This window comes from Pipistrellus hanaki, assembly GCF_964339955.1.
Source record: "Pipistrellus hanaki genome assembly, chromosome: 7".
NCBI classification, from domain to species: Eukaryota; Metazoa; Chordata; class Mammalia; order Chiroptera; family Vespertilionidae; genus Pipistrellus; species Pipistrellus hanaki.
The window spans coordinates 80,874,328-80,902,272 of record NC_140509.1 but is presented as its reverse complement, the minus strand read 5'-3'; the positions used below and the strand labels follow the sequence as shown (position 1 = coordinate 80,902,272).

The 27,945-nt window shown below is 43.3% G+C and overlaps 1 protein-coding gene across 1 annotated transcript in view; it reads right to left on the bottom strand.

The window, feature by feature from the left end:
• The window catches only part of MTHFD1L (methylenetetrahydrofolate dehydrogenase (NADP+ dependent) 1 like), a 156,824-nt gene that overhangs the window by 51,248 nt on the left and 77,631 nt on the right, over positions 1–27,945 (bottom strand). The window contains exons 21-24 of the mRNA XM_084890181.1: positions 7,548–7,687; positions 2,065–2,106; positions 1,020–1,120; positions 310–487 (exon numbers count right to left, since the gene is read on the bottom strand). Of these exons, the coding sequence (XP_084746307.1) occupies positions 310–487; positions 1,020–1,120; positions 2,065–2,106; positions 7,548–7,687 (461 nt within the window). The remainder of the gene's footprint in view (positions 1–309; positions 488–1,019; positions 1,121–2,064; positions 2,107–7,547; positions 7,688–27,945) is intronic.

The following is a 27,945-nucleotide window of genomic DNA, read 5'->3' as shown; positions in this document are numbered from 1 at the left end:
CCAACACAGCCAAATATCAACAGTACAACGATTGAAATTTCTCTTGAGAGCCACATTTTTTAAACGTAAACTTCTTCTAACACCACCTCTTCTCAATGGACTCACCCAGGCCGTGGTGTTTTGTGGAAGAGCCACACTCAAGGGGCTCGCGAACCACCGTTTGCCGACCACTGGCTTAACCTCTTTCACCTTCTCTTCCTCCTCTGCTTGTGGGTGGTTGTGAGGACCAGATGGGACAAGCCAGGCACAGCTGTCAGCACCAGTTAAAGTACAGAAACATTGGCCATCAGCACCGCTGTGGGGTCTCACCTGGACATCGTACAGGAACTGGAAGCGGCTTCTCTTGCTCGCAGCCTCCCTCACGGCCCAGGCCAGGTCCACCGAGCCCTTTCCGCCCATGGACCAGTGGTAGCAGGGCACCGCGTCAAAGGCGCCGGCCCGCTTGGCGAGCTCACACACCAAGTCGATCTCGGCCCGGGTGTCAGTCCTGGTGATGAAAACGTTTGTGGTTTTGCATCTGCATTCATTTAGCGATGTTTTAAAAGAAAGACTAACCATTTATACAGAACTCTGTTCCCTAACACTGAATATATTTTAAACATCAAAAGTGGTTACATCGTGTTTAAATAAATCAGACTTAAAGAAAAGGCATTGGAAGGGGGGGGGGGGGCGGGGAGAATCCCTTTGCAACATGATTCAAATATTTCAAGTTGTTAAGCGTTTTATTGAGAAAATTCCATAACACATCCCTTTGATCACCCACAGTTTTTTCAAACAGAAATGCTGGGTGGAATTAAAAAAAAAAAAAAAAAAAGGCCAAAGAAATGTAAGTCACTGTATAGATTTCATTTTCCGAGGACCATCTGAGAACACTTGTGCTGTGATGAAACCAATCACACCAAACCAAACAAACAGAAAGAGCGGGGTATTCCTGGACGCTTTCCGACGAAGCAGAGAAATCGAGTTCGCAGGGTGGCCCCAGCGCCACGCCCCTGTGTAAAGGAGGACGCCTGACTTACTTGAAGACGTTCAGAGCCACGACCACAGGAACCCCAAAGAGCTGAGCGATCTGAATCTGCTTCTGGAGGTTACAGCAGCCGTCCGCCACCAGCTGGATGTTCTGCAAGAAAACCAGACCCCCATGCATCGCATCCCGCCACACGCAGCTGCGAGGGCCACCTCTATTTAGACCTATACTCACACATACACACAGATCCCATTCTCCTCCCAGAGAGATGAATGAAGGAGGAGGAGGAGGCTCCTTTTCAAAATAATTTCTAAAATTATTCTGACTCCAATGGTCTATTTGAGTCTTGAGCCAGGCAGCTATTTTTGCAGCTGACCAGTGGCCAGGACATAAGCAGTGTGCCCACGCCCCTGCAGGTTGGTGAACAAAAACAAGGCTCCAGGAGGGTGAGGAGAGCTGGCTAGCCAGCCTCTGCTCAACCCCCTGGCGCCACCTGTAGGAGAGGAGAGGTACTGCTGACAGTAAACCAAAGTTTATTTACAGAGCCAAGTAACTGGCAAGTCATAAAGCCAGGAGTCAGTTTTCCCCATGCCTAAATACATGGATAGAAGCTGTGTATTTGTTTCTATGCTAAAGACCTTGAGCTGGGGGTAAGGAGCAGTAGATAAAGCCCATATGTATTATTTCTTAACACTGAAGCGTTAGCTCAATGAACTGTATCCCAATCCCCACCCTTTCCTCTAGGTCAGTTGTCGGCAAACTCAGTAGTCCACAGAGCCGAATATCAACCGTACAATGATTGAAATTTCTTCTAAGAGCCACATTTTTTAAACTTAAACTTCTTCTAACGCCACTTCTTCAAAATAGACTCGCCCAGGCCGTGGTATTTTGTGGAAGAGCCACACTCAAGGGGCCAAAGAGCCACATGTGGCTCACGAGCCGCAGTTTGCTGACCACTGCTCTAGGATTATTAGAAGAGCACTTTTCTAAGACGCCATGGGTGGAGGACTCATCACTAATTGCATTCAACTGCAAGCCAGTGGTTAACTGGGTTTGAATGACTCTCCACTGTGGCCTTTTCAAGTAATCACTCTTACCTCCTCCGTGTATTCTTTCTTAAGAGGCACACCAGCAATTACCTGAGGTGAGACAAAATGAAGAATTATCTCATTAAAAGGCTTACGCTAGCCCTGGATGGTGTGGCTCAGTTAGTTGGCTGAGCACTGTCCAATGCACCGAGAGGTTACTGGTTTGATTCCCCATCAGGGCACATGCAGGGGTCACAGGTTTGATCCCCAGTAGAGGGTCTGCAGGAGGCAGCCAATTGATGTTTCTCTCTCAAATAATTAAAAACATTTTTTTAAAAATGCTCTTCTAATTCATCATGGGCCGAAAGAAAAACAAATCAGACACTTTTAGGGAAGGTGCCTTTAAAAGCACACTTTGCCATTTTAAACCAGTAACTGGCAGTCCTGGCTGCACATACATTCTCATGGGAAGCTTAAAAAAAAAAAAGGTTCCCAGGCCCCACCCTGACAAACTAAAGCAGGATTTCTGGGCCTGGGACCCAGGATCAGTAATATTTAAAAATATCCCCAGGCAATTCCAATTTGAGCCAATATTGAGAACTTTCATAATGTTGCCCATTATCTTAGCATAAAATGGAATCCATAATATGATCAATACCTGAATTATACAAAGCGCACCATCTTTCTAAGTCATTTTAAAGCAATGCCATTACCATTTATTTTGGCCTAGGTTGGCAGGACAGCTTAAAGACTGAGAAAGAGAGATAATGCAGGTGTCTAGTCGAAGGTTATAGAGCAAATGGGAGCAGGACAGGGGCTTGAATGGAGCAGGGTTCTGAAACCCAATTTTGTACTTTCCCACAACCCCACGTGGTTTTTATCAATGGCCTGCTACCGGTTTCCGTGAAACCCTGGAAAACATTTTGATTTGCTGAGGGCACGGTGACTTACTCTCAGTGGAAGAGGTCCTTAGGAAATCCTTAGGAAAGAAGTTACCTCTGTACCAGATCAAATTGTTGTGTTTTTTTTTTGTGTTTTAAAAAAAATATATTTTATTGATTTTTTACAGAGAGGAAGGGAGAGTGATAGAGAGCTAGAAACGTCGATGAGAGAGAAACATTGACCAGCCGCCTCCTGAACACCCCCCACCGGGGATGTGCCTGCAACCAAGGTACATGCCCTTGACCGGAATCAAACCCGGACCCTTGAGTCCGCAGGCTGATGCTCTATCCACTAAGCCAAACCTGTTTTGGCCAGATTGGTTTTGGATCATGTGTGAAAACAAAGTATTTTCAGATGGGTTTCCCCAGCACTGAGTGAATGCTAGGTTGAAAAAAAGGACAAAAAGTACTGCCGAGCTTGCATGCATTCCAAGTTCTGCAGAATCCAACACTGAGCAAAAGCAGGAAGAATGGGCTGTACACAAATACCAACAGGAGGGTCACTAAACCAAAAACTAGTTCTTAAAAGACTAACAGTCACCCTGGCCAGGTGGCTCGGCTGTTAAACCCAGAGGCTCTGGGTTCAATTCCTGGTCAGGTCACACACCTACGATAAGGTTTTGATCCCTGGTCAGGGCATATACGGGAGGCAACTGAACTATGTTTCTGGCTCACATGGATGTTTCTCTCTCTTTCTCCCTCTCCTTCTCTCTAAACATATCCTCCAAAGGTTCATGTAATATTTGAAAGTTAAATAATATAATTTGCAGCACTGATAGATTAAAACGGTAGAACATATCATCTCAATAGATGAAGAAAATTGTTCAACACCTAGTTAGTATAAAAACTCAGCAAACTGTGTATTAAAAGTAATTTCTTCAACCTGATAAAGAACATATACTAAAAGTCTACAGAAAACATCATAGTGATGAACTATAAAATAACATTTTCTTTCAGATCAAGAATAAGGAAAGAATGCCCAGTACTACCACTCCTATTTAATACTGCATTGCATCTAGGAAGATCTGGTTAGTGACAAGAAAAAAAAGTATAAAGATTGAAAAGGAAGAAACAGAACTGTCATTATTTTCAGATACGATTGCCCATATAGAACTCTCCAAAGTATCAATAGCTGAAGTAGAACAATTAATAAGATAGTTTTTAAACTCTTAAGGATGTAATGTACAGCATGGTGTCTATGATTAATAATGCCGTGTTGTAAACTTGAAAGTTGCTGAGAGAGTAATTCTTAAAAACCTTCATGATAAGAAAAAAAAAATTTTTGCAGCTATATATGGTGACAAAAGTTAACTAGACTTACTGTGGTGATCGCTTTGCAATGTGCACACATATTAAACCATTATGTTGCACACCTGAAACTAGTATAATGTTATGTCACTTCTACAACTAAAAAAAGGAAGTCAGAGAGGTCACTGTACTAGTATGTATATAAGAGCAATATGTGGGAATCCAGAAGTAACCTGCTACACTACTTAAAAATATAAAGTGCACAAGAACACATCTGTAAAAGGATGTAGAAACCCTTGTGAAATAAACTATAAATCCTTATTAGAAAACATTTGAAAAAATTTAAATCAATGAGGAGATGTCCCACGTTCTTAGCTGGAAAGCTATCAAATCTCCCCAAACTGATCTATTGATTTAATGCCATTGCAATAAAAATTGTAACAAATTCTTCAAGGAACTGTCTGAACAAATTCTATAATAAATATGGAAGGAAAAGGGCCAATCATAGGCCAGGCACGCATGGAGGACGAGAAGGACCTGGAGTTTGGCCAGTGTATCCGAGACACAATTACATGTAACGAGATGAGTGTGAGGGAAGGCAGGTCCCAGAAAAAGACCTCCACCAGCATGGAGAACTCATCCATGAGGAAGCAGGCCTGAAGGTCAGAAAGGAGGCAGGACCAGGCCAACTGGTTTTAATGCAGAAAACATAAAATCAGATCTAGTCATTGCACTATACACCAAAACCCAGCAATACTGGGTGTGATGGTTAATTTTATGTGGCAACTTGGAGCCCAGATATTTGGTCAGACATTATTGTGGTATTTCTGTGAGGGCGTTTTAAGAATAAGCATAACATGTACATGAGTGGACTCTGAGGAAAGCAGATGGCCCCCCACAATGGGTGTGCTGCATCCCATCAGCTGAAATGTCTGATTAGAACACGGAGACTGTGAGAGGAAATTCTCCAGCAGAATTCCTCAGCCTGGGACGAGGCCTGGGATACCGGCCCTCCTGCGTCTCCAGCCTACTGGCCCACTCTGCAGATTTTGAGTTTGTCAGCCTCTATAGCTGCATAAGCCAATTCCTTATAATACATCTCTTTTTATATAAATACAGGCCCTATTGGTTCTAAAGAGCCCTCCTTAAACCAACGGGTGTAGAGAGTGAATTGTATAATGAAACTGGATGAGAATGTTAGTTCTGATGTTGCACCAAGAACGCTCAGCACGTAGGAAGACAGGATATGAATTCAAAATGATTGCGGCTAAAATGGGCAAGTTCAGGGGTCACAGGATTTTCCACTGCACGAACTATGGAAAACAACCAAGCTGAATAAACAGAAGAGACAGCATGGTTGTTTGTGTAATGATATCTAAAGGAAGTAGAAACTATAGTGGATAAAAAAAAAAAAAAAAAAAAAAAAAAAAAGACCATGGAGCTGATTCAAGTAAGAAGGAGTGACACGGAGATGAGTAATGTGAACTATAGGATTAAGAAGATGAAAGCTCATTTATTATTCAATTACTGAAAACATTTCCTGGATGCAGACTATGCCAGGCACTAGGGACACACAAATTAAGAAGACACAGTCCTTAATCTCGAGGAATTATTATAAAAGCTGAGTAGGGAGACATACATAGAGACATTCATAAAACGGTGACTCAGAAGGCGCCCTGAAGCTCCAGGGAGTGATGCAAAGCTTCGCCCGGCTTCCTGATCCTTCCCTTTATTACCCTCCACCGTTATCTGTGACTTGAGCTCTGTTATAATCACCACTGGCATGAAACCATGACTTTAAGTGAAGGGGAAGAGTAAGGCAAGCAGAAAATGCAACCATTGTAAAACAATGAGCACATGCATTAAGACAAACTGGAATAGGGTTATAAATCATGTAGAGAATTTTCATAGGACAGAGACTAGAGTGTGGAAAGGCACTGGACTAGAAGCAAAGAGACCTTGATTTTTACATCTGATTAGTCCCCTAAATATATGTGATACTAAGCAGGCCACTGAGCCCCTCTGAGCCTCAGCAATTTTATCTTTACAATGACTGAACCAGGCAAGACAACCGCCAAGCCCTTGCCAGTATTACAGAACTTTTGACTTTATAATTTTCAGGGTACAAAACAGGGAGGGGGGGATTGCAAATGCATCTCATAATGGCAAAAATAGTTCACCTGATGTTGAAAATGGAAGCTGGTATATAGATTAAAGTCTAAAGACAAGAAGTGATTGTAGCTACAAGTGGTGTTTTAAGCAGAATCAGAATTCTTTAGGCTTTACGACCTTATAATATGTGTTATGTCAACCTTCCATTGAAATAGTGATGATGCTTTAGGCCAAAATGAAATGCTTACAGTGGGGTTGGGGTTCAGAGAATGTTTATCCTTTGTTACACATACGGTGGGTGTTCGGATCGAAGCCCCAGGCTTCCGGTTTAGCTCTCAGCTGGCCCCTGACACTGCCAACATCCCCTGAACCCTGCAAACCTCCACTTTCTCATCTGAAAACTGGCATCAAATATCGCTGGCCTCTCCTAGGACAAAAGCAGCGAGGACCACAGTGTACAGCATGTAATAATCACTTGTGTACACAGTACACCTAAGAAATCAGATTGGGCAGTTTGTCTAACAGAGCAACAGTATAAATGATAAATAAAGCTACTCCAAATTATTTTATTTCAAAAATGATCAATCAGTATAAGATTTCATATTCTTCCTTTGAAAATACCTAAAAAAGGAAAAAACAAAAAAAACAAACAAAAACAAAACACTTACACTTTGTCTGTGGAATTGGAAAAAAATTCCTTTCAGATGTGTGTAAATTCTGTATATAATAAGATAGATTAGTATCAATAGCCTTCAAAATGTGAAAACAGAATTTCTGTTTTCCAAGCAAAGCTCTCTTAGACATGAGAGGGTTAAAAAGTAAACTGATAATAAACAGAAACAGAAGGCACAGAGTTCTAGATTAAATCAGTGAACCAAAAAAACTGTACAAACACAGACCAGACTCACCCACAGGAGCCACGGGTCCGTCTGTCTGGCCTCTGTTCGGGAGCCAGAGCCTCTGTCCTCCCCTCACCGTGCGGTGACAAAATGCTCACATGAGCTTCAGCTATGACTCTTAGGGCTAGGGAGTGGTTACGCTGTGCTCCCTTCCGAAATACTGCTTAGCAATAACTCTGTGGGTGCTCCTGTTTCCTAGAACTTACCAAACTCCCAGTGCCCTATCGTGGCGATGTGTGAGAAAGGAGACATTCTAGAGATCTGGAGCTGCCAGCAGGTTAGAGTTTTTAAGGGCTAACTTCTGCTTTATCCTCATGTTACAACAGCCCCCTGGGCAGGGGCTGGGACTTACCCCGGGCCCGCCTCCGTGCATCTTCAGGGCGCGCACCGTCGCCACCAGCACCACCACGTTGGGCACCAGGCCGGACGCTCGGCACTTGATGTTGAAGAATTTCTCCATGCCGATGTCAGCACCAAAGCCGGCTTCAGTGACTGCGGAGAATCAAGTGGGAAACATGCTATTATCGTCTACACATAGCAGGACAGGGTTTGCCAACCACTGGTGTGGTTCCAATTCAAAAAACAGCCGAAGTCCCCCACCTCCAGGTCATGCCCAGCACTGCGTCGTGTGCATGGGCAAAGGCAGACTGCCAGTCCTGCCTTTCAGAAAACGTTCCACTTCCTTACATTCCCTACAAGCTGGCGCTCTCCGCTCCGCACTGTGCCTTATAGCTTCTTTAGATTTTCCTTCCCAGGATAGTAACTCTGAGCAAAGCTTTCCTTAACACAGATGGATTTTCAGCTTTTTAATCAGGTTCCAAATTGTATCAAAGTCCACTGCTAGCGTAATGGCCATATTAGATGCTTTCTCACTCTTTATATCCTACATAGAATCATCATATTTCAGTGCCACCCCGCCATTTCTGTTGATTGAAAAAAATTCAAGTTAGCTGAGTGGCTTAAGGAGGCTGATTATCAAGCTTGATACAATATAGCATATTTAAATTTTTTTAAAATTGATTTCGGAGAGGAAAGAAGAGGGAGAGAGAGTTAGAAACACCAATGACGAGAGAGAATCACTGACTGACTGCCTCTGCATGCCCCCTACTGGGGATTGAGCCCGCAACCCAGGCCGGGAATCAAACCATGACCCGGTTTACAGGTCAATGCTCAACCACTGAGCCACACCGGCTGGGCATAGAATAGCACCTTTAGTCCATAACCACAGAGGGCACGATAGGGATTCAGAACAGGTCTGAATGTACCACGCTGGCAGGCAGATTATTTTGAACCAAAGACTCCTGAGACCCAGGTCCAAAAGGCTCCAGAAGTGTTTACTCTCCCCCTAACCACCGAGCGGAATCCAGGTAACGGCCTGGCCCAGGAGGAGCACCATCACTGGACACATCCCCAAACAATGAGCTGCGGGGAAGGGGGGCTTCAAAGGGATGGGGACCAGAGTCCTCTCTGTCCCGGGAGTCTCTGCATGGCTTTCCCATCCCCATGTGAATTCTTCCTCCTTGAAGCCCCAGACTTCCACTTCTTCCCTTTAATTCAGAATGGCACAGAAGCCCCAGGTGCCTGATTGCCATGAGCCCATCTTCTCACCACGCTCCCCTATGGAATTAAACTTGGTTTTCTCCTGTTAAACTGTCTCATGTCAATTCTTATACCAGCCAGAAGAGCTTAGAAGGCTAAAAAAGACACTTTTCCTTCCCGACAACACTCATCATCAGCCATCTCCTCCGCTGCTCCCAAACTGCTAGACCGGTTGCTGTGGTGAGCGTGGAGGTAGCAGAGAAAATGTCTGCCACCGCCTCCCAAGACGACACTATTGCCACTGGGTCAGCAGCCGAGCCCCCTACACAAAGGGCGGCTCTAGGCCCCGCAGCACAGGGGCTCTGCGAGAATGCAGAATCTCAGGCCCCCTCCGAACCCACCGAATCAGAGTCAGATCCCCGGGTGAGATCAGATCCTCGGGAGAGAATCAGATCCCCAGGTGAGATGAATGCCCACTGAAATGTGAGAGGCACAGTGCTCCAGGAAAGCAACACTATGAGTGTAATAGAAACGAAAGTTTATGAAAAATACTCTCTATATAAGGACAGTACCACCAAAGCCATCATTTAAAAAGATATATATTTTATTGATTTTTTTTTTACAGAGAAGAAGGGAAAGGGATAGAGTTAGAAATATCAATGAGAGGGAAACATCGACCAGCTGCCTCCTGCACACCCCCTTCTGGGGATGTGCCTGCAACCAAGGTACATGCCCTTGACTAGAATCGAACCTGAGACCTTTCAGTAGGCAGGCTGATGTTCTATCCACTGAGCCAAACCAGTTTTGGCACACAGCCATCATTTTTAGCAGAGATATGAATTGGTAGCAAAAAAAATAAAAAATAAAAATAAAAAATAAAAAAACCAAAAACTTTACCAAATAATCAACCAGTTGAGCTAATTCTTTATGGTTTCCTTTTAGTATTTCGTATGCCCACATAATTTTTATACAGTAGGCATAATTTTATAATTCTGCCCCTTCATGTTAAAATTATCAGAGTTTTCCAGACTGGTAAATTTCAGAGGAAAGGCAGGGCTAAGGGTGGCTGGGAGGGGAGTGATTAACGGAGAAACATATATGCATAGCTCTTGGATACCGACAACAGAGTGGTGAAGGCCTGGGTGGTGGGTATGAGATGGAGGGGGTTAATGGGGGGGGGGGGGGAGAAACACCCACAAACAAACAAAGGGAACATCTGTAATATGTTCTACAATAAAGAAAAATTAAAATAAGATTATCAGAGTTTTCTTGCTGTATTACATACTTTCAAAATTTATGACTGTAAGTGGCAGCTTACAATTTTGTTACGTTGGATGTACCAAGATTTACAAATTGTTCCCTTGTTATTGGACGTTTGGGTTGTTTCCAACATAAATAACGCTGCAAAATATCTGTGTGTATGAGCTTTAACCTCTTTCAAATTACATTCTTGGAATAAATTCCCAGGAGTGAGAGTACAGGGCCAGAGTACGCAAAAAAAATTGTATGACTCTTGATATGCTTTTTGACAAACTGAAAAAGATTGCCTTAAAAATATTCAATCTGGAGTGAATAGAGCTACAAGTCCCTTTTTCCTTTACTTTTTTTGTTTTTGTTTTTGTTTTGTTTTGTTTTGTTTTGTTTTTGAACAAGCAATGCAGTAGAACAATTTAAAGAAGCAGATATTTTTATACAGTGTTTGGGACAATTCTAGTGATTTTATTAGTGGTGGTCAAAACCAGAGGGTGCCTCTGGGAAAACCAGCATGGTGGTGGGACAGTAGACCCCACAAGAGGAATACTCCGTTCACTTTGTCAAAGGTCAGCATAGAGTGGGTTCCAGTTAGGGAAAAAGACAGATGGCAAGGCCATCAGTACTGTACTGCTGATGACTGTCCTGCTGGTCAGCATCAAAGACAGACCAGAGAACAACAGACAGACAGACAGACAGACAAACAGGCAGGATCCAGAATCCTAACTGCGGCAGAGACCATAACTTATATCTCCAGTCCCCAACACTGTACCTGGCATGTATAAATAAATGATTAACAAAGATACGAAGAAACATTGGGGTGGGACTCGGAGCCAATAATGACCTAAAGTAAAGGCTACCACTCCATGGAGATAGGTAGATAGACATTTGTTAATCATCACCGAGGATATGTTTCCATTGATTTTTAGGGAAAGTAGAAGAGAGAGGGAAATATAGAGAGAAATATCAATGTGAGAGATCGATGGGCCGGGGAGGAGCCTGAAAGCAAGGTATGTGTCCTTGACTGGAATCGAACCCAGGACCTTTTGGTCCTCAGGCTGACACTCTATCCATTGAGCCAAACCGGCTAGGGCAAGATAGGTAGATAGACATTTAACACAGAAGTAAAAGTTCCTAGCAGACTTCTCTTTTTTCTCATAAAATATAAGTTTTAATAAAAGGTATAAATGTCATATTTGATAAAGAATGGCCATTTTAAATGTCTAGCTAGCTAGCTAGTTTAAATTCATATTATAAGAGACAAATTGGGGGGGGGGGGGGTAATAAAGAGAACTTCAGCCTGGTCGCCCTGCCTGGGTTGGTTTCCACTGGGGGCATGCAGTAGGCCCCCAATCAATGATTCTCTCTCGTCATTGGTGTTTCTATTCCCCCTCTCTTTCCCTTCCTCTTTGGAATCAATATATATATTGATTTCTTTAAATTCATTTTTTACAGAGAGGAAGGGAGAGGGATAGAGAGCTAGAAACACCAAAGAGAGAGAAACATCGACCAGCTGCCTCCTGCACACCCCCCACCGGGGATGTGTCTGCAACCAATGTACATGCCCTTGACCGGAATCGAACCCGGGACCTTTCAGTTCACAGACTGAAGCTCTAGCCACTGAGCCAAACCGGTTTCGGCAATACAAATATATTTTTTAAAAGAGAGAGAGAGAGAGAGAGAGAGAAACTAACTCAGGGAAGAAAATAGGATGTAGTATTAAAGATCCAGGAGCTGTGGCTTCCAATGGAAAAGGTAAGCTGGTGTGCCATCGGTAATGACAGAAGTCAGGACACTTAGTAAGGTGTCACCGACAAGGACCAGCTTGGGAGTGGACACGGTGGAGGGCCCTGTGTCTGTGTCTTCGAACCTCAGGGGGTCTGGATGGGAGAAGGGGACAAGCCACTCTGATTGGCAGGCCGTTTCCTAGACACTGTCAGCCCAGAAGGGCGCCACGGTTTCCCAGGAACCTGAAACAGGCACGCCTTTCCTCACTGTAGTCGTTGCTCTCAGTGCATTTAAAAGGGGTTCGGGCTGAGGAATGATCGCATGTTGACTTTACTATGGACTTGCTCTGGAGTCCTGGGGCAAGCGCACTGACTCTGACTGGGCTTTCCTGGAAAGCGTGTGATGCAGACACCCAGAAAGGCTGGCGAAGAAGCGTTTGCCATGCCTCCCGGCTATTTGTCTTGGCAATCCGTGTGGTGCAGGGGGAGGGGCGGAGGCTGCCGCTAGTCTTCTTGCCACATGAAGGAGAACAGGAAACGCTGATTTACTGTGTAAGCACAGAAGCTGTGAGATAGGAGCATGGCTTGAGTCAGACTTCAAAACTCACAATCTGCTCAGAAAGGAAGCGTCGGTGGGCCTGGACGGGGAGGGATGACGCTGAGGACAGCGCTGAGCGTAATGCACGGGAAACAGCTCGGGGCCCCGCTGCAGAGCAAGAGCAAGCTGGACAGCCAGCAGTGGCTTCCATGCTGACCCCGGAGGGCATCCCAAATCCTGGTGTACAAATGGAAAGAAACAACAACACACAGCCACCGTGCGATGCCAATGAAACTCCTCGGTGAAGCAGAGGGATGGTTTTTATTTATTATTATTATTTTTTTTAATATATTTTATTGATTTTTTTTTTTTTTTTTTACAGAGAGGAAGGGAGAGGTAGAGAGAGTTAGAAACGTCGATGAGAAAGAAACATCGACCAGCTGCCTCCTGCACACCCCCCACTGGGGGTGTGCCCGCAACCAAGGTACATACCCTTGACCGGAATCGAACCTGGAACCCTTCAGTCCACAGACTGATGCTCTATCCACTGGTTTTGGCGAGGGATGGTTTTTATACCGAGTTATTTTATCAAGTCCCCAACTCACAGGACACACAGAAGAAACTTTCCATGGCAATTAGGACTCACATACGTTTTCAACTATCTGCTAATTTTTTAAAAAAGCATTCACATCATCACCTCAACAGGCAGGCCCTATAAGTTATGGGTTCATAAAATGCTGAGCCACGAGAGAAATAATGTCCTCTGTGCCAGCACGTCCCCACCTTGAGGTACGAGCCCCCGGGGTGTCCCAGGGCCCGCAGCTCTGCTTTCTGTGTTACAGGCTCTGGACACTCTGGATACAGGCGCGCTGCTCTGATGGAACACACGCATCCCAGAATTTAGAGGAAAAACTTCATTTCTTCTCATCCACCAATGTATTGAATTTCTATTATTTTGCTTTCATTTAAGCAATTGTCTATGTGTGCATATCTTTAGTGAGGAAACAGTACATTTTTAACATGACAAAGATGAGAAAGATTAATTACCTAATGAAAAAGGGACCTCCTTCTAACCTTTCCTTTTGTACTTTTTCTTGCTTGAATTCCCCCTGGTGTATTAAAATTTGTGTTTATTTACCATTTTTCTTGAATTCCCCTTGGCGTTTTAAAATTTGTGTTTATTTTCCATCTTGCTCAAATTCCCCTTGGCGTTTTAAAATTTGTATTTATTTACCATTTTGCTGGTAAATCTTAATTCTATTTCATTTACTTCTGAACAGTGTCATTGTTTTATTTTAGTGCATTTACTGAACCCATTTCTATGGAATCACAAACCACAGCCCTGACTGGGCCACGCATGGACTAGACCTCCCATCTCACTCTCCCTCCGACACCTGGGAGGCCCCCCTGTCCTCTGCTCCAGCTTGCGAAGCTCAGGACTAGGCACTTCAGTCAGTCCCCAGCTCTAAGAGGACAGGGCCAGATTGCAGTCAAGGCCCATCCAAGTGCAGTCTACGCCGGGCCCCACCCACCGCCTTCCCAGCATAACAACGCACTGCCTTCCCGCCATCATGTGGCATTTCTCAGCTCCATTGCTCGGTAAGTTTGGTGCCAATGAAAACCTTCACGCCTCGGGCTTCCATATTTTGATACACAAGCAGCAGCTCTAAATTCTTCCCCTGCGCCCTCCCGGGTGTGGCCAGGCTTGCTTTCTAACTGCTGGGATGACAAAAAGTAGGGAGCCTGGAGTCTTCTCCACTCTGAGACTTCCTCTTTCCCTTTTTGACTGAAGCCAAAGTTTGTTTTCTCTCTGGAAGCCAGGCATTTAGGGACGACATCCCGTGCTCTTCTGTTCCTGGTCTACGCGCCCACAGTGCTGCTTGCTGGGCAGCAGCAGGGAGCGAAGTGGTGGGAAAAAAAGACCTTTGAGAGAGGAAGCACCAAAGAGCAGTGCCCCCCGGGCCTGGCACCCGGCACCCACAGCAACAGGCTGGGCTCCTGAGAACCACATGGGCCGCTGGGGGCCAGGAGGCACTCAGCACTCAGCACCTTCCACCGGAAGTAGCCAGGCCCTCCCCGCCCTGCAGCCAGGTGGCCGCCCTCCCATCGCGAGCTGGGAGTGACTAGCCAGTGCCCTCACCGGGCATTCTCCAAGTTGCACGGTCCCGTTACCTCTGTGAGCACACAGTGGGGAGAAGGGAACAAATACTCTCCACCTGAAATCCCCACTTTTGCTTTTGCACTGGGGAAAATGCTCTCTGCACTCTGCAAGTTAGACTGATGCACCTAGATCACTTTTTCTGAGAGTTTCTGGCCACTGGATGGACCAGAATTGCAAACTGAATTTCCGGCGTGCTAGGTCACAGGGGGCCCCTCTACTTCACGTGTACTCAGAAGATTAGAACGTTCAGGTCTCATAGCCATCCTGTAGCAGTAATAATTTTTCTTCCCAGGATATACACGGCACACGGACACAGCAAATATAAAACACATTGAGTTTCCCCTTACTTTTGGGCACGAACTTGAATTTACAGACTGTGAGAGTCTCACAGAAGAGCTAGTCCTCACCATCAGCTCGGCTTCAACTGGGTGGAGATAAGAAATACATCTGCTCTGGGCAGATCTGGCTAACTTAATCCTCGGAGGGATTGCTTGTAACTAGAGGGGAGGAATAAGACCACAGTTTTCGTTCGGTCAGTGCTTTAATTTCTCACGACAAATCAGTAATAAAAAGAAAACTTTTACCCGGGAAGAAGCGAGGTATACGCGGGACCGGCCTGCCTGTGGGCTCTAGCTGAACAATGCTAGAGGAAATGGAAACTAGATTCTTCATTCTGCCCCTTGTCGGCCCGTGTAAACACGCCTGCCCAGCAGCAGCTGTCTGCAGATAAGCTCCGGGAGAGTGGACTTCAAAGTCACAGAGGCACAGGAATTCTGAACTTGAACTCAAGGTGGGCCAGCCTTTGAGAAGTTTAATTCTTTTTTTCCATTTACTAGAAGGAGGCTAAGTAAACCAGGATGAATCATTAAAATAACGACAAGGGAAACTAAGCCTTATTACTCCAGCTGGGGGGGAAAAAACCCCTACAGTGAACTTGATTTAAAACATATTAATTTTGAAGCTCCACTTCATCTATATAATAAAATAAAAAATTAAATCCCCTTTGCTGTTTTAGATTTGTCTTCTTAATCTGTGATCTTTGTTTTTATTAAATGTCTTAGGGTCAAATTTATTAAATGTCTTAGGGTACACAGATCAAGTGGGCACCTATTGGAAGAAATAAAGAAAAAACCAGTAAAAAACAATCCGGATATTAACGGCAGCATGCATCCTCCCTCTTCCTTATTTTTTCGTGGATGGCAATGTCTGTAGCTACTAGGGGAGGTTTGGTGGTCACGGAGAACACATGAGAAAGTTTTTGGGGATTTGTTTGCGCAAAAAGAAAGATAAGCAGAGTATAAAAGGATGGGAGTCCACTGGAACCATATGTTCTTGGCGGTAATAAAAGCCTCGAACGTGCCAGCAATGCCACATAGATGTGTTTTGTGTCAGGACCCAGAATTTTCTTCCTCCCCAGAGTTAATTAGTTACAGACACTGCTTCACGTTATTCGGAACCATCATTAATCATCTTGTTTTGTAAGATAATTTTGGCCAAAGCGAAATTTAATTTTGGAAAAAAATGTTTACATGAAAATCAAATTATACATGTTATTTTTACCTCCCTTAAGAAATCCAACCGAATTGAATTCCTGAATCTAGGGTCCAAATAGTTCCCATCTTCTCGCAGGGCCCACGAGCGTCTGTCCAATGGAGCGGCCACGGCCAGGCTTTACCCCTTCCATTTTTAGAAAACACATGGCCGTCCCATCGCTCTGGTTCCAGGCCTAGGATTCTGGATGCCTGCACGGGCAGAGCTGTTCTCCTGTAGCCCCAGAGAGCTGGACACTCAGAGACACGGCGAAACAAAGTGACTCTGAAAAGCTCTGCTACTAACACGCCTTAACTTAAAACAAGGTGAAATAGAACTTTTGAAAATAAAACCAACCAGGAGGAAAGTATAAACGTCAAATGCAAATATATTATCTTAAAGGTTCCCAGGAAAAGAAAGACATCAAAGAGACTAGAATAGCTGTTTCTGCAAGTGTAAAAAACTTAGCAAGTGGAACTCTGGTTACTGAGTCTGAAAACAAATGAAAAAATACCAACACTCCTACTGTGACAGATTATAGAAGACATTAGGACAGACGAAAGAAAAAAACTTTAAACATGAAAGCAGGCAGATTCTACAATATATTGACTAAATACGGCAGGCGAAGCAGGGATTTTTTAATTGAAGGAAGAGACCCATTTGTGTGTCACCAAATCAGTGTGCAGTTCCTCCTAACTTGTGGGGATACACGCCAAGGACCCCAGCACATGGCTGGGAAATTTGATGAGAAGAAAACAAATCAGGCCCTTGTCACCATTTCCAATGGAATCCGTGTCCCTGGCTAGCTCTCTGCACACTGGCAGAGGAGTGATGCCCTGGAGATGTTCCGTTAAACATTCTATAGGGGAAAGGTGACGAGGAGATAGGAATAATTCTCATGTCCTCACCTCTACCCCATCCTCACCCCAGAAGGCGCTGAAACCAAAGTTCGATGTAATTCTCATTTTGTTTGAACAAAGAACAAACCCTCAATTTGCCATCTTTCTCTCCCCTCCGCTTGGTACTTCCCCAGCCTGGCCTTAATCTAGAAAGGGGTGCAGCTTAGGTAAAGCAGTGGATAAAAATATGAGTATTTGTAATATATATATATATATATATATATATATATATATATATATATGCGCTAAATACATACAAATATTTTATTATCATGTTCCTTATACTGGCAAAAGGGAAGCATTAAAACATGATGTCCTGCCTGGCTGATACGGCTCAGTGGTTGAGTGTTGATCCATGAACCAGGAGATCATGGTTGATTCCTGGTCAGGGTACATGCCTGGGTTGCAGGCTTGATCTCCAGGTTGGGGAGTGAAGGAGGCAGCTGATCAATGATTCTCTTTCATCATTGATGTCGCTATCTCGCTCTCCCTTTCCTCTCGGAAAAAGAAACAACCCCACAAACACCCAAAAAACAAAAACAAGGAACATGACGTCCATGAGGCCTGAGATTCTGAGATGGATTCCTGAAGAAGTCCTGGGCTGTTCCCACAAGAGAGCATCTCTACTTCCACTATTTATCTTCAACAGAATGCATGGCATGCTCTAGTCTGGACACTCTTTTGTGTCCTGATCCTTTCAATTCACCCCATGTGGAGCACAGCCCAGGACATTAACATTTAAAAATAACATCTTAGGTCTTCTCTCCTAATCCCTGCCTGGCTACCTGGCAGATGTTGTCAAAAGGAAACTGAGACAGTGACAGGGATCACTTGGCATTAACTCAAGTCTGTGTCTGGAAAACCCACCAGAGCTATGTCATGCTGAGGGTGGATTCAAAGGAGGCCTCGTAGAATCAGAAAATGTCTTAATCAAGGAGGTGCTGTGCCAGCTCAGGCTGCCTACTGTGGATTTCTTTGATGTGACAGAGAAATAAACTTCTATTTGCTTGGGGTCACCTTTTCTTCACCGATGCGCTGACTTGTCAGTGAACATAATCCCGATTCATTGGTAAAACTAGAGCCTACTTAGACACAGGATAGCTTTTTCCATTTCTATCACTTCATTATTTGAACATGACCCAGAGTTTTCCTTCTCTGCACAACAGTAACTCTGGGACTGAAGGCAAGGTTACATTTTTTTATTTAGAAAAGGTGTGAGGCTTGCTCGGTTTGGCTGGGGAAGAGATGCTGTACTTTTGAAGGCTGAGATGTGACCATAACTCTGACTGCCCGATTACATGCGCTGGGCTCCAGGTGTCCTGTTCCTCGGGCTTCAGGTCTGTCTGCACTTTAACCTCTAACCTCTACCTCCTTCATGTGTGATAAACACAGAAATAGTTTTCAGGGGAATATATATATATATATATATATATATATATATATATCCATCATTTTAAGTATTTTACAAGTTATATCATTACAGTATTATCAGACCCTAAAAACCACAAACAATGCACTGTCAACCAAAACATTCATGTAACTGTATGACACACAGAACAAAAGGACTGGACAAAGACGGGGCTGGGAACCAAAACAAGGGACCCAGACCCCTGGTGTCAGACATTCAGGATGTTTGTGCGCTAAACGCTCGAACATCTGAAACAAAACTCACTTTTTAGAACGTCACTGAGCATCTCCATGTGGCACTGGAGCACAGAGATGCAGGAAGCCATCCTCACATTCCCTGACGGCCGGCTACCAGGCGGAACCCCTGAGAAAGCTCACGGTCTCGTTCATGTCTCTCAGTTCAGCTCGCAGGGAGCTAGCCTCGCCCTGGCTCAGTCGGCCTGATCACCCAGGCCAGCCGCTGACCACATCTCCACTGCTCATCCCCAGGGAAACGGAAGAGTGTGGGTGGCTACATCCAAACCATCATTCCTGCTAGAAAGGAACCGAATGCCCCTGACCCACCGCACAGAGCTATTCGCATCCAGGCTTAGCCCTACACCAAGTGAAGACTTAACCCTATACCCATGGCCACTGTCAATCCACGGCTCTGACCTCCACCATCTCCTAAATTATAGACCCACAGTCCCCTCTCCCTGCCGCCCACCCCCACGCATGGCTAGCAAACACTAATATTTTGCCACCAAAGAAGCATAGCCCTGCTCAGCTCAGCTCCCTCCCGCCTTCCCACAGCCAGCAACTCAGATTAACCTGGCGCTGATCTGGGTCACGCTTCCACATGTGTAAGAGACATAAATGAAGTGGAGTGTTGCTTCGTGTGTTTAACATGTGTGAGACTGTGCTTAGAACCCAACAACCTGCTTTTCCACTCGGGAGTGGGATCTCGCCTCTGGAAATGCCCAGAGGTGGTGTAGCGGCCTCCTCGCTGCCTGCTGCTGGGTCCCCATCCCGGGGGGGGGAGTCCCACTGAGTGAGACCTTGGCCTCTCCTTCCCCTCTCTTCAGGGAAGGGCCCATCTGATGGGGTGGGGGGGGGGTCGGGGGTTGGGAAGAAACACCATTTATAAGTGGAGTCCTGGTACCAACTCTACATAATCATTCTAGAAGTCCTCACAGATTAGAAACCATACCGACTCCCCACCATGACCCTGAAGGACACTGAGAATGTCACTCCAATCTGTCTTCTCTGCCAGACCCCGGTGCTGACGACCTTTCTCCCACCTCGGTCCTGCCTCACTGACTGCAGCTTACGTGTTCTTCAAGGCTGGCCTCAAATGACATCTCAGGAGAGCCTTACTGGAACCATCATTTAAAAGCTGTCAATTTATCCCCACCAGCAACTAAAAGCATAGCATTTCAGATTATCATTTATTCCCCTTTGCAATGACCTCATGGAACTGTGAAATCCATCTCCCCACGTCTCACATTCCGGTAAAACTGTCCCCCGGACCCTCTGACAGGTTTCCATCCACACTCATCTGCTCCATCTGTGTGCTCTGCCTGAGTGCTCCTTCCTCGCTGCATGTCACATTGTTCAGACTGTTCACGTCAATTTTCACTTTTTTCTTTTTTTTTTTTAAACAAAGTAACACTGAAAATTTATAGACTACCAAATAAATAAAGTAGAAAGTCACTATTTCCCACAGATAAATAAAAGTAACAATTTGATATACTTCTTCCATGCCTTTTCCTTGCATCTAGTAGATATTTACTACATATTTTAAAATTGAGAAATATATTTTAAACATTGTTTTACAACTTGATTTCTTTTACTTCATATGTCATGAACACCTTTCCATGTACCATAGAAATCTGTTAAAAAGTAATAACATTTTTATGTTTTTCTTAAAGCTCCAGGTTTTAATTTCACAATAAAAATTTAATCTCTCTCTATTCTGAATATATTGTGATACATGACTCTTCAGTTTGTTTTAAAATTAATAGCCAAATGTCTGAACATCATTTAATCCTTAGTCCATCCATTGCCACTGATCTGAAATGTCGTCTGTATCAAATTATTAATTCCTCAGGCAAAAGAATGAAACTAGACCACCAACTTACACCATACACAAAAAATAAACTCAAAATGGATAAAGGATTTAAACATAAGACAGGATACCATAAAAATACTAGAGGAATTCACAGGCAGAGAAATCTCAGACATGCTAAAGCAATTTCTTCACAGATATCACTCCTAGGACAATGGAAACTAAAGAGAAAATAAACAAGTGGGACTACATCAAAACAAAAAGCTTTTGCACAGCAAAAGAAACCACCAACAAAACAATAAAAAAGCCCACTATATTTGCCAATGTTATCACTGATAAAGGTTTAATATCCAACATCTACAGGGAACTTATACAACTTAATAAAAGGAATATAAATGATCCAATAAAAAAAATGGACAACGGATCTCAATAGAATCTTTTCAATAGAAGACAGAAGGAAGGCCAAGAGACATATGAAAACATGCTTAAAGTCACTAATTATCCAAGAGATGCAAATCAAAAGGAAAATTCAGTACCATCTCACACCTGTCAGAATGGCTATCATCAATACATCAGCAAACGACAAGTGCTGGTGAGGATGCAGAGAAAAAGGAACCCTTGTGCACTGCTGGTGGGAATGCAGACTGGTGCAGTCACTGTGGAGAACAGTACGAAGTTTCCTCAAAAAACTGAAAATGGAACTCCCATTTTACCCAGTATTCCCACTTCTATGACTTTATATCCCAAGAAACCAGAAACACCAATCAGAAAGGATATATGCACCCCTAAGTTCATAGCAGCACAATTCACCATAGCTAAGATTTGGAAACAGCCTAAATGCCCATTAGCAGATGAGTGGATTAGAAAACTATGGTACATCTACACAATGGAATACTATGATGTTATATAAAAGAAGGAGTTCTTACCATCTGCAGCAGCTTGGATGGACCTGGAGAGCATTATGCTAAGTGAAATAAACCAGGCAATGAAAGAAAAATACCACATGATCTCACTCATTTATGGAAAATAAAGAACATTATAACCTGATAAACAAAAAGATAGATACAGAGACAGTAAAGCACCAAATAGACTGTCAAATTATAGCGGGAAGGCTAGGGAGTGTTGGGGCGGTGGGGGGAAAGAGATCAACCAAAGGACTTGTATGCATGCATATAAGCACAACCAATAGACAAAAGACACTGGGGGTGGGGGGTGGGAAGTGGGGTGAAGACATGTGACAGGGGTAGGGGAAGCTGGGGGAAGGTCAATGGGGGGGAAAAGGAGATATATGTACTACTATATGTAATACTTTAAACAATAAAAAAATAAATTAAAAAATTATTAATTCCTACATAAAATGAAATACTCTACTTAAGGATACAAACTCTAGGGTGTTTTTTGTTTTTAATATGTTTTTATTGATTTTAGAGAGGAAGGGAGAGTGATAGAAACATCAATCAGAGAGAAACAATATTGATCGACTGTCTCCTGCATGCCCCTTATTGGGGAATGAGCCAGCAACTCAGACATATGCTCTGCCTGGAAATAGAACTTGAGAACTCTTGGTGATGGGTCGACGTTCAACTACTATACCAGCCGGGCTAGGGTGTCCTTTCGGTATCAGTTTCTGTGTGTGTCTCTCTTTATTACTATGGCAGTATGATCTTATTTTGGTAACTAGAGTTAGATAAGTCATCTATTATTATTATTATTATTATTTTTTAATTTTCCCTTGTTTGCCGAAACCGGTTTGGCTCAGTGGTAAAGCATCGGTCTGCGGACTGAAAGGTCCCAGGTTAGATTCCGGTCAAGGGCATGTATGTTGGTTTCGGGCACATCCTCGGTAAGAGGTGTGCAGGAGGCAGCTGGTCGATGTTTCTCTCTCATCGACGTTTCTAGCTCTCTATCCCTCCTCCTTCCTCTCTGTGGAAAAATCAATAAAAATATATTTTTTAAAAATTTCCCTTGTTTTATCCTCATAAATGTATTCTAGAATCTAGACAAATACTATTAACTTAACCAGGAAACTCATCTCCCTCCATACCTGCACAGTACTGAATTGTGCAGCACAGTATAGTATGGCATGGTTGAGTATAGTAATTTATAGCTATTTACATGTTAGTTTGACAGGGGCATAATGATTGTTTAACACTGGTTATTCCCGTCCAAAGACATGGTATGTGTTTCACCACTGATTTGGTCTTGTTCTGTGTCTTCCAATAAACTTATATAGCTTTTTCTCTATATGCTTATTTGTTGTTACATTTATTCCTAGGTATTTATAGTCTTGGGGGCACATAAAAATAGGATATTTTCCACATTACAGCATCAGACTTTATTGCTGATATAAAACTATTGATTTTTACATATTTATATTGTATCCAACTAGCCAACCAAAACTTTTTACTTAAAATAAGTCTTGGATTTTCCAGTTATACAATCACTACACATAAAAATGAAAAATCTGTCTCTTTCCTTCCAATATTTATACTCTGTAATTGTCCTTGTTTTATAACATTGGCCAGGACTTCCAGAATAATGATGACTATAGTGGTGATTGTAAGCATTCAGTGTTCCTGAATACATTACTGAGCCTTTAAGGGCTTTGCCAGTTAGTATGAGGCTGACTGTTAGTTTCTGTTTTACAATTCTATTTAAACTAAAGGCCTGATGCACAAAATTCGTGCAAGAGTAGGCCTTCCTTCCTGGGGCTGCCGGCACTGGCTTCCCTTGGGCCGCCAGCAGGCACCTGGGACCCCCGCTTCCCTGCAGCCATGACTTCCATCTGGAAGGTCGTCTGGAAGGATGTCCAGACTAATGAGCATATTATACTCTTATTATTATAGATAGATTCTTCTATTGCAAGAGGTATTTCTTTATCATCCCATTGAGATAAACCTTCCATCCTAAAGTTACTTTACTCTGCTTCATTTTGAACTGGTTACCAACGTACTTTCAAATCATAGGTAATTTTTTATTGTTATTATTTATATCAAAGCACCAATGGTCAAAAAGACACTTATGGTTGAAGTTGATATAAAACTATTGAGTTTTACATATTTCAGTGTATCCACCTAGCCAACCAAAACTTCTATTAATTTTTTAAACCCTCACCCAAGGAAACGCTTTTATGTTTGAGAGAAAGAGGAAGGGAGAGGGAGAGAAACATTGATGTGAGAATGAAACATTGATTGGTTGTCTCCCACACATCCTCTGCCTGGGGATTGAACCCACAACCTTTCAGTGTATAGGACACTCTAATCCACTGAGCCACTTCGGCCAGGGTGAGAGCACTCATAATCAGTGTTCTTCCCTGCCCCTGAGAAGATGTAGAAGGCACAAAAGGATCCTCCATTCCTTTAGCAACAACCAGCTTCCCAACAGTCCACGTTTTCCTTTGTATGAGAACAGCAATGCAGTGCTGTGATTTTGTAATTAGGAAAACATTGCTAAAAGCTTAAGGACAATCTCATCACATTGCAATGTTCTAAACTATGGTTTATATTTGGTGAGGGTCATTCGACCCTTTCAGGGTGACAGCTCTGGCTTCGCTGGGGTAAGATGGCACTCAGACAATGTAAATTTAAAAGCCATTGTGCAATGGGTATTTTCAGAGAAACTTCTCTAAAAGCCTATGCAGTTCATGAATTTTAAAACTCCAGTTTAACCTCTGGACCCCACTTTAAAATCGTTTTATGTTAACTCTCATAGCACTCATCTCTGCAATACAATGTTTTGACAAGGGTCCTATTTTAACTTCACATTTTATGATGGCAAGCAGAATTACATTATGAGCACATTATTATCTAGAATATATATATAAATCTTTAGTAGCGATGGGCTAGATACTTCATTGAAAATAAGTTTGCATTTTGTAAATGCAACCAGTCAAGGTCAGGTTAGACATTCCCAAAGTTCAAAGTATCTTTCATAACTTTTAAAAAAAATGTTTTGTTCTTTTTTATCTAATTACTCTTTTAATAAATTTATTTAACTTTAGATTCAACAAACCATTGGGCGAATATGCCTAAATTCACCATAAAAAGCCCAGTGGAAATTCACACTTTTACCAGTAGATAAGTTATTCAGTAAACTGACGTGTAGTAACAGTTATTTAGTGCCTGTTATGAGCTACAAACAGGGAGGGCTAAGGAAAGATAATATGGAATGAGAGCAAACATTTAGAAAGTGATAAAGGAGCGAAGGCCCTGGGGTCAGGGGTTTAGGTTCAAATTCCTGCTTGCTGCCGCACTAATGCTTGCGCTCCTCACCTGTAAAATGGGGTGACCCTGTCCCAGGGGTCATTACCACCCCCCCCCCCCCCCACACACACACATCTAAAGCAGCCAGCAGGTCCTCAAGGAAAGGACAGTCCTGTAACTACTAGCCAAGACTGATCCACACCAGGAAATGCCCCGTGTGGTGTCTACGCATTGTTTCTGTCAAATTGCCTTAGGTGTTAGGCCATGCCATTTCCCTAGCTTTACAGAGAGGAGGGCTGGGGTGAGGGCGGGTTGACAGTTCCCAGTGGAAAGGGTGTGGCTGGTCTCTGTGAGAGGTGGGAAAGCAGGCTGGGTATCAAAAGGGGATCAAAATTATGGGGGAGGGTCTTGATGTCCAGGGAGACATCTGGACATCTGAGCCTTGCAGTCAAGGAACGGTCGTGGCCAGAGGTAGAGAGTGTGGAGATGGCCAGGCGTGCTGTGGAGCAGGGGTAAGGGAAGGGGTCCGAGGGTGAACCTGGGGGCAGTCCAAGGTTAAGAGAAGAAGGCCTTCCAGACAAAGGGGCTGTGCAGGAAGCAGTGCTGGGAGAAGCTGGGGTGTGGAAAGTGCTTTAAGGAAGAGAGAGAAGAAGCCCTGGCCAATGAAAAAGACCATCATGGCATTGAAGAGAACAAACATCCACACAACAGAGAAAAACAGGTAAGGAGGAAGTGTTGTAGACACAAGATACAGATGAAGATGGTGGAATCTTCTAGAAGCTACAGTGAAGACCACAAGGGGACCTTGGAGGGTGAGGAGCGGTGGAGAGCAGAAAAGGAGAGGACGTTTTAAGATCGACTCTTTGCAAAAAACTGAGGTTCAGTCCGTACATTGTTCTCTACACAAAAGTGCCCAAGATCAAGCTGAGTAATTCATCTCAATAGGATTATAACTGTCCTATAAAAAGAAAACCACACAGACGTATGGAAGCATGTGAACAAAAACTGAACAATCTTTGTATGGAGATATTGGAAATGATTTGAAATGTTTCCTTTACTTTTGAAGATCTGATTCTTCTATAAGGATGAAAGTACAACTTTAACGAAGGGAAGCTATTATTATTCTTTGCATTTAGCATCTTGTTCCTTGCCATTCCCCATCTGCTCCGTGGACACAAGTGCAGAAAAGTGAGCCTGATCATAGGTGAGCACAGGAGGGGAGCGGTGACACTGGCTGAGACCTCCAAGGGCTCACAGATTCCCCTAAAGAGAAGAGAGAAATGCATCTCCCCCTTTTGAAATGGTTTTATGATTTGTGCATGTGAGTGGTTATGAACATATTTGAAATTTTCAAAACTCTGGTACAAGCACACCAGGAGGTAAGAGAATGGTCATTCTTCAGAGCATGTACTGTGTATAACATAGCAACTGGAAACAACCTAAATATCTGTTGACATGACAATAGATAAATATATGGTGGTCTCATCATAGTTGCTAGATGCAACTACTTGGATGAATCTTAGAAACCTGGTATTAAACAAAAAGGGCAAGTTAGAGAAGACACAATACCACATTATTTTTATAGATTCTAAATGCTTTTCCTGATATTTCATTAGTGAGAAAATAAAGACTTTTACATTAAAAGCTGTTTCTATTTGTGTGTGTTTTTTGTTTTGTTTTGTTTTTTTGCACAATGTATCAGAACACATCACAGATAGGTCAGCTCTAGGTCTCAGGATCCCTTAAGAACTGGTAGGAATTTAAAGGTTACATTATAATGCAAATTACTCTAGTGTTTGTTTGTTTTTCTTTTTTTTTAATGAAAGTTCTTAAAAAAACTTTTGATGATATTCTGACTTAAGACAGATTATAAATTCAACCAAAGCAAATGCACTTACAAAAGCTGCCCAATTAAGTTCTGCATTATTTACTAGCACTTTCATGAAAGCAAATAAATTTAAAGTATAATCAGATGCTCCATTAAATGGACCTATATGGACTCTGTGTATTTTTGGCTAAAAGTGGCACCTACTAAATTTCTTTCTTTCTTTCCTTTTTTTTTTAAATCACAAAAAGATTTGCCTCCTGTCTTTCTCCCTTTGGTATTTCCCAAATAAGGAGCCAAATTCCCAAATGTTTGGTTAGCAACCCTTTTGGCACCAAGAGTACGTTTGAGATGTGAAATATGACGGTTGAATTTAAGGCCACATGTTTTTTATTTTAATGTTTAATGCAAAGATTCTCCGCATTGTTTCTCAACAATTGCCATGTTTAAGTTTCTCCCATGCTTTTGTGTTCCAGGGTAGAGCGAGGCTTGGGGAGAGAGGTAGATACCCTGGAAGACATGTACCTGTGGATTTGCTGGGTTCCAGCGTAGCCTGCTTTCTCCCTGATAACTCTGCAAAGCATTTTATTTGTTGTTATCTTTTAAAATATAGTTTTATTGATTTCAGAGAGGGAAGGAGAGGGAAAGATAGAAACATCAATGATGAGAGAGAAATAATTGACCGGTTGCCTCCTGCACGCCCCCTACTGGGGATCAAGCCTGTAACCTGGGCATGTACCCTGACTGGTCTACAGGCCAACGCTCTCACCACCGAGCAAAGCTAGCCAGGACCAACCCATTCTTTACAAAATCCCAAGGGATTTCTCATGGCAGATGTTCGGAACTGAACAACACGGGCAGGAAGAGCAGAGGTTTCACTTCTCCAGAGAGACCAGGCCCACGGCTGGGTGATGCTGAGCATAACAGATGAGGAGTCAGGGAAGGAGAGATGCCTTGTGGAACCCCTTCTAGAAGGAGGGCCCTGATCTCTGTAGCTGAGAAGCAGAGCTGGAGAAACCACCCTGTGGGCTCCTAATTCTTGGGGAGGCAGAATAAAGGGTGCCCCTGACACTGCCAAGGTGAATGGGTTTAAAAGGGATCCCAGAGGCAGGGCCCGGCAGTACAGAGCTGACCACCACCTGCACTGGCCTTGAACTCTCTGGGGCACAGGAGGAGGGAAGCAGGGTTCCTCAGTGATTTAGATCCCCCGAGACTTCTTGGCCCCCCTTTTACGGCTGGGGCTGACAACCACCTCTGGAAGAATCACCAAGGAAGAAGACTTTCACAAATTGTGTGAATGAAGGAAGAGAGTCACCAAAACCAAATGTTAAGTTCTGAGGTGATTAAAGATCTAACTATAAGAGCCAATATTTTATGACTCCAAAAGCAGAAATCATAAAATAAAAAAAAAGGGGGGGGGGTGGTGGAAAGAGAAAAGCTACAAAGAACACATTTGAAAGATAAACCACACATGGAAGAAGATATTTTTAACACATAGTGGCAAAGTATTCCTATTCAGAATATATGACAAAATGGAAACAAATTCATAAGAAAAAAGATAAATGAACCCCCCCACCCCCCCAAAAAAACCCAAGGCAATTCATAAATACTCTGAAATGTCTAT